The sequence below is a fragment of the Mastacembelus armatus genome, chromosome 5 (genome assembly GCF_900324485.2).
Source record: "Mastacembelus armatus chromosome 5, fMasArm1.2, whole genome shotgun sequence".
Classification (NCBI taxonomy): Eukaryota; Metazoa; Chordata; class Actinopteri; order Synbranchiformes; family Mastacembelidae; genus Mastacembelus; species Mastacembelus armatus.
In genome coordinates this window covers 25,294,864-25,306,065 of record NC_046637.1, presented here as the reverse complement: position 1 = coordinate 25,306,065, position 11,202 = coordinate 25,294,864, and the positions used below count along the sequence as shown (strand labels likewise).

The window sequence follows — 11,202 nt, the reverse complement described above, 5'->3', positions numbered from 1 at the left end:
GCTTTGTGATTTAATTTAAATCTGCTTTATTCAAGCTAAAATGAATTTAGAGTCAAAGAGTGGCATTACACTTATTTGCAAATCACGCGGTCTCAAATTTCTGACAAGAGAAGATGACAATAACTCCATATGAGTGACAAAAGACCGGACTGTAAAATAATTTTGTGACCTTTGTAAATATAACACTTTTTCTTAAGGGCCAAAGTTTAGCTGTATCTACATAATATAGACATGTCTAATGGGATCATATTAGCATTAGTGTTCACTTCAATTACCATACATACACTATGAAGGTCAAGTCACAAAAGTCTACTAGAGGTCTCAGAAACTACTGAAAAATGCAACACCATCATTCTACTTCAATAAAATCTCAGAGTGAAATTAATGCACAAAGTAATCCCAAATTGTATCTAAAATACATTTCCTTTAATAATATGAAAGCAACAGGATGGAAAGCAATCATCCAGTGTTGGTATAGCATACAGCACACTGTCATTGCTCAATAAAGGTTTTTCTTCTCCACATTCAAAACACTCAGCAGCAGTAAACTGAGCACACTGATTAGTTCAAGATGTAATAGATAGCAAGAGAAGATATTGTTAGGATAACAAAAACTAAAATATCACACGTGAGAAGTAATATACATTGATCACATGGGATAAATGCCAGTGTAATTTAACATGAGACTTTATTAAAGGTTAACATCATCAGCTGACTGATGCAAGCAGCACAGTATTTGTCTGCACAGTGGGTGAATTCAGAAGGCACTACTCTTAAACTGGCTGTTCTATAAAGTATGGCTGTATTTGTGGCTGTTCTCCATTGGAGAAACTTTCATGTATGTGTCTATAACATGTTCTTGCTCTGTTGTGCTTTAGTATTTCAGAAAGGCTAAATTTCTGGCATTTGCCAGATGGCACTTAAGACAATTCGGCACATTTTAGACCCAGTGTAGCACTTTTTTTTTTTTTCAACTTTGGGTCAAGTTGCAAGGCTGTTGGTGTTAACATATAGGCACTTATCTAATTATAGACATACTGTTATACTAAGTCCTAGCTACCTCAAAGGAAGATAGGCACATAACATTATCAGATGATGGTAGAGTTATCAGATGGTTCAGCTGTTTGTTGCTGGTTAGTTTTATGTTATCGTGTGATGCATGAAACTATAACCATTCCAAAAAAATTTTTTTTGCAATGCAAAGCATCAAAATCTTGGCTTCATACTCTGAAAACAGGAAACATGTATGTGTTTGAAAGGGGTATCTCTTCTATGATCTGCTGTTACAATCTAAACTAACCATGTCATCAAAGGCACTCATCATAGCCTGGCACACAAAATCAATTGCTATTAATACAGTAAAACATAAAAAGTAAATATAAGTTGAGGAGCGTTTACAACAATATCCTTCACTTCTAGTCCTGAGGTTGGAATGCGCACGTGAGTGTGTGTGTGTGTCTTGTCATGCAGTTGACAACTATTCATTAATATTATTATTATACATTTTAGCTAAGTTTAAGTTATCAAGCTTTCTCTGTAGATGCTATGTCTGTTTGCTTTGGCATGTAGCATGGCACTCTGCTGAAACAGACATACAGGCACCAGCCCCCTACATCCAACCCCCCATATCCACCCACCCACCCACACGCGCACGCACGCGCACACACACACGATAATCCAGGACAAAGAATGAAGCCTGCAGGAAGGAGAGAAATGTTGTGGAACTCAGTAGTAGGTAATCTTATGAACTCTTCTGAGAACATTAATTATCCACATTGCTCCCCTTCTTCATTGTTTCCACCACACCTCCTCTTCTTGGTTCTTTTTTTTTTACGACCTATACCAAACTGTGAATGAAGTAAAAACAGTTTAGACAATGGAAGTGATTAAATGTAAATAATTATAAAAAATATCTAAATATACATATATCATCAAATATATACACTTTAACCTCAACCACCCAGATCATACTAAAATCTCTTTAAATGATACAAAATTTCAGACTATGAGCAGTCACTGAAAACCCCAGAGATCCATTAAGTAGTAGTAACATCAACAACAATGCTACTAATAACTTTTTGTAACCACGGGATTGATACTCACTAATAATGATGACGATGATGATCACTATGACAGCTATCAGGATGGCCCACATCTGCAGGGTGGTAGAGGGTACAAGGTCAAGTAAAACCAGTACTACACACATTAACTGGAATTAAGATGTATTAAAACTAATTTAAAAATAATTTATTTTTTCATCTGTAAGACTTTTTTCATTTTGTTTAATATTATTTTATATTATGGTTTCAGCCCAGTTTACAATAAGAAATGGTAGAAATACTGTCTGTTGTGCAGTCAAACAACTTATCTCTATTTCAGACCAGTTCTAGAGACTTGAATATGGAATTAATTTAGGATAAGTTATTATCCTTTGGACCAACTACTGTGTTTAAGCACCTTGCAGTTCTTCCACCAGTACTTCCTTTTCAGCTTAGCAGCACTAGTCTCAAACTGGGATGCTCCAGCCTGCAGGGCATCTGCTCTGTCATCCAGGTCAGACAGCTTCTGGTCACGTTCCAGCACTTTGTCCACATTAACACGCATAATATCCACCACCTACTCACAAACGCACATACAAACAAACACGAGAATAAAACAGCTGGTTTAATGTTGGTGTTTTTGAATGAATGAATTAACAGAGAATCAAGGCGAAGCCAGGAAATGCATCAACATACTATACAAACAGGATGCTGACATCAATGATTCAAGTGGTAACCTATAACAGTGTTACCTAACAAAACCAATGAATTAACAGATTACTCCTTAAAAGTTGCGCACACACACACACACACATACATGTCTGTGTATATATATTATATATATATATATATTAGTGCATATATATATATATATATATTAGAACACACACACATGTATATATTTATTCCACACTTAAGCTTAAAAGGTTCACCTAGAATCACAGATGCATGCATGTGCACACTGTTTCTCAGAATACAAATAACCCGTATGTTCCACTGATCCACAAACCCCACGACTGCCACGCCTCTCAGACTGACACAGTGTGAGTGAGTAGGCCCATGCAGGACTTACATAACCCTGGATACAATGATTATGTAAACTCTGGGCAGCCAACTGGAGGCTTTATGTGGCACACAGAGTTTAAAGTTCTGTGTAGGAGGGGCTAATCTCAAAGGGGCCACAAGAGGTGGGGACAACAATAATTGGGATTAAGAGTGAGACCACAGGACAAGTGAGATTTGGCAGCTATTTCTTCCTGATGGCCTCACTGACATAGTTTTGAATACAATTTCTAAAAAAATGGACAGGAAATGGTTTTTGCTGAATGTACTTTGACATGTGGAGGTAGAGCATTAGAGAGCTACTGAATCCACACTGTGGTGATTCATGACACTGCTGCCAAGGGTTATGTAAGTCTCTGCTCAAGACACATTTCAAGGAACAAGGGATTCACAGAGTAGCTGAAGACAGAAATGAGGTACGCTGAGATAGACAGAACTGCCTCCGCATTTGAAAGTAGCTATAAAAATAAACATCCAACACATTAAAAAAAATAGTATGTAATTTACTTGAACATGGGGTAAAATTATATGGTCTCCTATTTGGGAGTTTTGTTTAAAAATAAAAAAACAATTTAGTGTGAAAATAAAATTTCGGTGCTTTAACTTGTAAGCTAGTATTTCAGACATATCATACCTCATCCACCTGCGCCTGGGTCTGTTGCAAGCGCTTGTTGCTTGGCGCTGCACTGGGACCTTCTGGACCAAAAGCTGACCTGGTGAAATGACAAAAACAAAGAAAGTATAAGCATTAGTACGCCTGCAGTTTTTCAAGAAGTTATGCTGCATACGATATAACTTAAGCTTCATCTTAAATATTAGGGCATTTATCACAACAAGAAAAAAATGCACAACATTCAATGTCTGTAGCACAACATACAGTATATGACAAACATGTTGCATTTACCAGTCGCCCTAAGGCATGTAGGTTATGTACACCTGAGTGACATTTTTGCCCATTAGATGATTGGATGAGATGATGTTGAACAGGAGATCTTGTGTTTTTTTAATACAAGGGTGAATTCTGTCAGTTGTAAATGTCCACTACACAGCACAACCTCAAATTTGAGGAAGCTCTAAAGATCAACAACAGTAACACTATAATTACATAATGTTTACAGGCCACAAAACTAATTCTATGACTCTTAAACATATGTGTACAACAAAATTCAGCAATCTGTTGAAAATCCCTCCGTGATAATAGTAGATAGTGATGCATAGACAACCTAGAAGGTGGGTTGTGTTGCGTTGTACGAGAAAAGATAATGCACTCACGGTCTGTTTTGTCCCTAAGCCAATAACCGCCCTCATTAAGAACGCTGGTATGTTACTGGTATGTTTACTGTTCTTGACATGTTATGTTTGTGTCTGTGTTGGCTTAAGTGTGATTCCAAATAAAAATCATGTGAGAACTATGGATGGATAATGTGTGTATAGAGGTTAAGTGGACAAGCAAAAATTCATTGATGCTTCACATCAAGCGCGCCCTTATATATGACAACACAAAGCTAGTTAAAATACATGGAAAACATGAACAGCTGTGCAGATTGGTAATAACATCGTGTTCTTGTCTTTCTAAATGGCCAGTCTGTATTTTTAATGCCTATTTTCTAACATTTGTTCTTAAGAACATCAAGACTGTTCTATACAAGGATAAAAATACAAATAATAAAAATTAGAACAAGTTAATTATACTGTCTACTGGAATTCAATATTTGCATCATTCATTTAGGACTCCTGGATTTGACATGCATTCCATGTCTCTGCAGCCTTTTTTACAACAGTTAGCTACTGCCACCATCTGACATGTGACTGCAGAGGGTGGCAGATCTAACACCTAACAGCAATAATCCTTACACCAAACTGTGAGGATTAAACTGTTATTTTTAGGGCTCAGTAAGAGACCATTGTGGCGTTTTACAGAAAATGACCAGACATAGCGCATAATGAAAGGAACTGAAAGCACCAGTAAATGGATCACTCCCTTTCCTTCATATCAAACAATTACCGAACAGAAAGCAGACACACCTGTCTAATCACCTACTCATACACCTTAATCAATTGTGCAATGTACAATAGTGGTTGTAGTGTACTTTTGTATGTTTCTCCTCGGTTCTCAGCACAATAATCTAAATAAGGCAAACAAATGCATGGCAGGACCAACTATTATGACTTTATAAATAAAAGCTATGGAACAAATGATATAGCTAGAGAAGTCCAATGAACCTGTTGACAAGCACCCCAAAGAGATCTGTGCACTGTCAGACCCAAGTTACTCACCAACCTAATATTTCTCCAGGCATTATAGAAAGAGGGCTTTTTTTTTTCTTTTTTTTTTTAAACAGAAAGTGGAAACTGATACACAAAGAATAAGACAAAGGACGCATTTCCGTATTTTCCATCTCGCTACCTTCTCCACTCTTTCCACAGTCAGTGAATTTACAGATCTAAGGCTGTTTTGGACTCTGGGAAGCAAGGAACCAGAGAAAAATAAGAAGGGGCATCACTTCAGAGGGGTAGTTAGCCATTCACTATGAAATGTAGTTTATCGGGTGTAAATGAAATGTAGTAGACAGTTAACAGTGAAGGGAACCTCCCAGTTACACTGACCATTTTGATTATAATTGTCACCTTAAACACTTACAAATCACTGTCTCCTCTGGACGCTATGGACTAGTAGCTAGCGTCACTAAAACACAAAGCCGTAGAAAAAACAAAAAAACACTTCCTGTTTCAAGTTGACGTTTTACCACTTTTTACTTGCACTTAAGCCAATTAAAACTTGTTGATTTCACATTATAGCAGCCTCGTTTACAAACTAAACTACGACGCGGCTGCATCTTATTTTTAACTAAAAGTGTATACGTAGTTAGTATCTAGGTCAGCCCAGAGGAAACAAAGTTACTAGCTAACGCTAGCTGTTGAAGTTAGACAAAAAACAACACTATTAGAAAAGCTCATTGTCCGGCATTAATGTTTACGCAGTTGTGGACATTACATGAAGTTGTCATCTACCCTCAGCGTTGATTTCGTGTTTAACTAGCAGAAGACACAGTTTGTATTGGACCCTAATGTGATGTTGCTGCAGCTAGCTTAGCCACTTGTTGCATGCTAACAGCTAACGCTAGCAGCAAAGTTTTGGGCGTTGCTTTTACGCTGTAGTCCTGTGTTACCAAACTACAAGGAGAACTGCATGTTGGGCAAAACCTAACCGAGTACCAACTCATTTAAAAGCTTCAGGCTGAAACATACTACACTTACATCGTGAAATGAAATTTCTTGAACCAGATCCTCCGCTGTTTCTTCTCTGTATGCTAATGCTAAAGTGTCAAGCCGTAACAGTCACTGCCGCTGTCCGTCGCTGTGCTGCCTTTCTGTGCTGCCTGAAATAAGACAATTCATGTGTATGCTAACGTTAGACTACACAAAATAATTAATGTAATGGATAAAAACCGGAAAAGTGTCGATATATCAAGAAATGAAAAAATTGAGAATAAGATAATGTAGTCTCTAGGATAACATATGTAAATATATATATGTATGGGATTTACACTGCAAAGCCAATTTCCCTCTATTTTTTATTTCTCTCTCTGTATAAATTCTTTATCGATTGTGATGCACAAACTTCTGCTTAATTTTCCAAATAATATACAATTAAAAAACGAGAGCATGGGGTATTAGATTTTTATATAGGCCTATATAAAGCTATATATAATAAAATCGGTATTTATTATTTGAAGATTAAAAGTACGAGCTTATGAGGAGTACTTCAACGCAACATTGAAGGCGGCAGTGACTCAAAGCCCACTGCATACAACTACAATTATAAATGTAGAAAATAATGATAATGTAAAGGGTCAGATACACTCGGAAATATGGAAACATATTAAAGGTGATTAAAATAGAAGTGTGCCGACTTAAATCTGTGCATTTACACCCTAATGTCACCGATCATATGTCCAGAAGAAACCCCAGCAGAAAGTGACCATCAAAGCCCGTGATCAGCATGTGACACATGAGAACTACAACTTCACCCTTTGTATTTTCAGAGTCCTCGAAACGAACCCCACATCTACAACTGAAAAAAGCCTGACTGACAAATGTTATTTGAAGAAATACACGCATATGCAGCTGAATGTACATGCACATATACACAGAAATGTCTCTGTTAGTATCACTGCCTGTGTAGTACAGTGATTATGGTAATGCTGTATATACTTACCTGTTACTACTGAAATAAATGGTTCAGCTGTTTTGGAGTTTATTATGGAGTGAATAAAGGCAATCATGCTTCTCTACTAAAGTTTATCAATCTATTTCAACTATCATTTTATTTATATGCAAAATGCTTTGCTTCAATTTATGTGGTAGTGGTCAGTCTTAAGCAGCGCTGCAGTGGGTAATGCATTGAATTCAGTAATTCAGATGCTGAACAGATTCTGAAAGCTGGGGTCAGTAGAATAACACATAGACATTGTTTTATCTGTAACAATGTTCAGCTACAACACCATTTTGCACAGATTGTATCACAAATGTATTAATTACAAATGAAACAATATGAGTCAGTAACAGATTCTTAAAATGTTCATTAGCTTTCTCTTAAGATTTTTGTATTTAGGATGTGCATAGGTTTCATGAGAGATCAATAGATTTTTAGTTCATCTTTTTTAAACACAACAGACCTCTCTATTTTTCTTACTCTTTAAATGTCTCAAGTACTAAAATTAAACAATAACAACTTAAAGAATAACTGGGAAATATTGTTCAAATAATCAAACTTCTTAATAACAGGTCACTCTATTAGTGCTATAAATGTTTTTGTCCAGGGTTGCAGTTCACCTTTGTGATTATATATAACTTTTAATTTTGCTGCTTTCATTTACTATACAAACAAAGAAAGGTGTCCTTGGATGTTTTTTCCAAAACCCAAGTCTCCTTTTACCCGGTATCCACACTGTCATCTTGTCCTTTTTGCTGCTGGCTACATCCCAGATCCTTCATCCAACACACCTTCCACTCCAGGGCTCTGCTACAAAACAACATGCTTTTATGTAGCGTTGTATTGGTGTCATTTATAAACATGATGGATGATAAGAGCATGATAAAGTTAAGACTTACCACCAAAGTATAGCAACTTACATAGCTTATTTCTTTGTGAGCAGTTTCTCCATCATACAGCAGGCTGGAACTGTCATCCTGTAAATTAGATGATATATTTATTCCGAACTTTGTATATAATACACACCAATATGAGATCTAATTTTCAATAATGTTCATGATGTAAGCTTGTCAGTGGATGTCTCTGTTCAGAAAAAATGGTTTGTGACATGGCTTTATGTTAAACAACAACAGGACTCATACACCTTAATGGCATGCAACATGACAAAAATCCTAATTTATCACATTCCACCTCTCTGCAGGCTTTCATGCTGGTCATGTGATATTTGCAGCAGATTCACTAAGTAACAAAGTTGAACTGATGGCCTGCCTTTTTTCTGTCTTCAGATTGCAAGCATAACACAGTAATGGTAAACGCCTCAGTGACTTGCTTGATTGAGTTACACTTTATCCCTGTTGAACAGAGGAGTGCTTCTCAACTCAGGTTCTGGACACGGTGTTTATTCATGATACCTGCTTTCAGGGGTATGGTATCTCCTGTGCAGGGAAAAGCGATGACCTGCTTTTAGCTGAACCCTTCTTGTTGACATTGTCTGCAGGCTACTTACTGACATTTAAACTTATTTTGTGTGAAGATGTTTTAGTCTGAATATTTAAAATATTTATGTATTCTCAGTGTCATAGCAAAAATGTTGGCCCAAAACAGTGTAAAGACTAGAGATAATAAAAGAAAGCACTTAATCGCATCATTTGTACATAATGTGTGGATATGATTGCATCTCTACCAAACCTTAAAACAATAGTCTTACCACCATTATGACATGTTACTGAACCAAAAATAATCTGTATTGTTTATCACTAGTGAAGCATTTCCAGGTAGACCTTCAGGATATACAACTAAAGTTGGTTTGCAGTTGGTTTAGCAGATACATTGTTATTGTAACTGATGTTTTTTATAGCATTTGTTTCTTTATTTAGTAATGAGTATCAAAGGAAGCAGAAATAGTCCGAACTTACGTATCCTACATCCACCTCTACCAGCTCTCCAACCACACTGGCCCCTGGGCTGCAGCCTTCAGGGACACACTCAGACTCACGCTTCTCTCTTATTTTCTGCAGGAAGTCAGAGGCTGTCGATTTTCTCAGTAGTGCTGTTATACAAATGTGACACAGTTGCAATCATTTCTCTGATCAAAACTAGAGGTTTCAATTTGTTTAGATGTTTCAGTTCTGTTATTTTTAAGAAAGTTAGTCTCACCTCCCTCACAGATGTACACCATCATGAGCATCACAGTCAGTAGTGGAGCAGCCATGTCCTCTTCTTGCAGGCTCCTCACCGCTCACACACTCGAGTGTTTTTGGCCCCTTTCAGCTCCTGGCACTTTATGTTTGTCACTGGAGAAATCCCTACGCCCACTACCATCCCAGCAGAATTCCTAAGGGCCAAAGGGGAATCGGATGGATTTGTAATGAGCGGCAAGAAGAGAACAAATGTGTGAGTGTGTGAAGGACACTTCACAACTACAGTACTAGTCCAGTGTCCTCGAGGTGTGTGTCTGTTTGTATTCTGGGGAGTGCAATGTCCTATGAATAGTTCTCATTTATTTTAGAAAAAGCTTTTATCATTCGTAAACTAAACTAGTAACTTTTCTTGCAGTATGATGAAACATTGTAAGTCACTGCAGAACATCTGATCAACAAAGAAAAAAGCAAATGTAACTTTCAAGTGCAGTGAACATACTGTTTTCATCTCTACACTACAAAACGCGTACGTGTGAGTCAAACACCAATACTGTTCTCAAAACCTTTTGATTTAATAAAATATGTTTATGTCATGTCCATAGCCCAAGTTTGACCTGGACAGGAGATTTGTTTATAACCTTTCCATCAAAAATGCTGGAAAGATGGTAAATCTGGTGGTAGTAGAAGTAATACTAGGTTTGTAATTTATGTTATCCAGCATGTCACTGCCATGTGACTCTTTGTATTTCACATCCCTACATCTCCCATTGAAAATTTCTACTCCCGCTTGTATTTTTGACATACAGCAGAGGTTGCATGTAGATTTCTTGGGTTAAATGTTCAGCACATCATAGTTTCTATGTGACGGTGGAGGACAAGATTGTTTTGAATGATTTGTAATTGCATTTAACATTACGCCACAGTTGTGAGCAGTGCATCTCTAAGAACAATGAACGAACTGTAAACCAGTAGATTTGTTGTTTGGAGCTTGATGATGCTGCCACCTAGCGGCCTGTTTTATCTCCTGTTCGCTCCATATGGAGTGGTTATTGTATAAAGGCCAATTTAGGGTATTTTATGAGAGTATTCAAACTCACATGGTGAGAAACAAACTTTTCAGTTCAGTGAGGCAAGTTATGTAGCAACATAAAGGCTAAAGAGCTGATAACTCACACTGACAGCGCTTTCTTATCATCCAGTCATTGTCAGAATTTACTAACACCTATATACAGATAATATATACAGTATTTCTGATGAAAATGTGGTCAGTAGCATTGTTAGGGTGTTCGTGCCATCGCGCTTGTTTCCGTACGAATTTACAACCTAAATGCAAAACAAAAGCAAAGGGCCAACCTTTTCAAGTAAACTACTACTTCCTGTTCAGACAGCTGTTTATTATAACGATCTGTGAGATTTACCGATGCTTCACGTTATAAGTGTTGATGCGCTGTGAAAAATATATGGAGAACTTTTAGGTACCCGGCAGACAACGTTTTCATTTGATAAATTATACTGAGTCTTAACTTCAGGGATTTAGAAAATTCGAGCCAGCCAGGAGTCGAACCTAGAATCTTCTGATCCGTAGTCAGACGCGTTATCCATTGCGCCACTGGCCCTCACGAGGACACAATGTGACATTAGTTCGACGTAAGCATACCACGTGCTTAGTAGGAAAGGACACCTCGAGTTATTCTCTTGTCTCACTCGTTAATTCACTAGAGGGCGCACGTGTTCTTTACTAAAA

At 37.3% G+C, this 11,202-nt stretch overlaps 1 protein-coding gene and 1 non-coding gene across 2 annotated transcripts; both read right to left on the bottom strand.

Moving 5' to 3' along the window:
* Positions 1–404: 404 nt before the first annotated feature.
* vamp3 (vesicle-associated membrane protein 3 (cellubrevin)) lies at positions 405–6,492 on the bottom strand. Its single transcript, XM_026307912.1, has 5 exons — positions 6,360–6,492; positions 3,736–3,814; positions 2,458–2,616; positions 2,104–2,155; positions 405–1,847 (listed from the first exon to the last, which is right to left on the bottom strand). Coding segments are annotated over exons 1-5 (309 nt in total). The 5' UTR covers positions 6,362–6,492; the 3' UTR covers positions 405–1,830.
* A 4,509-nt stretch (positions 6,493–11,001) lies between these two features.
* trnar-acg (transfer RNA arginine (anticodon ACG)) lies at positions 11,002–11,074 on the bottom strand. The gene has a single exon. It is a non-coding gene; the product is annotated as a tRNA-Arg (tRNA).
* Positions 11,075–11,202: the final 128 nt, after the last annotated feature.

Bases quoted from the DNA above. Each gene is read 5' to 3' on its own strand.
- vamp3 (XM_026307912.1), bottom strand. The intron at 2,617-3,735 runs GTATGATATGTC...GTTTGTGAGTAG, and splicing joins CCCAGGCGCAGGTGGATGAG to GTGGTGGATATTATGCGTGT. The intron at 2,156-2,457 runs GTGCTTAAACAC...ACCACCCTGCAG, and splicing joins ACTGGTGGAAGAACTGCAAG to ATGTGGGCCATCCTGATAGC.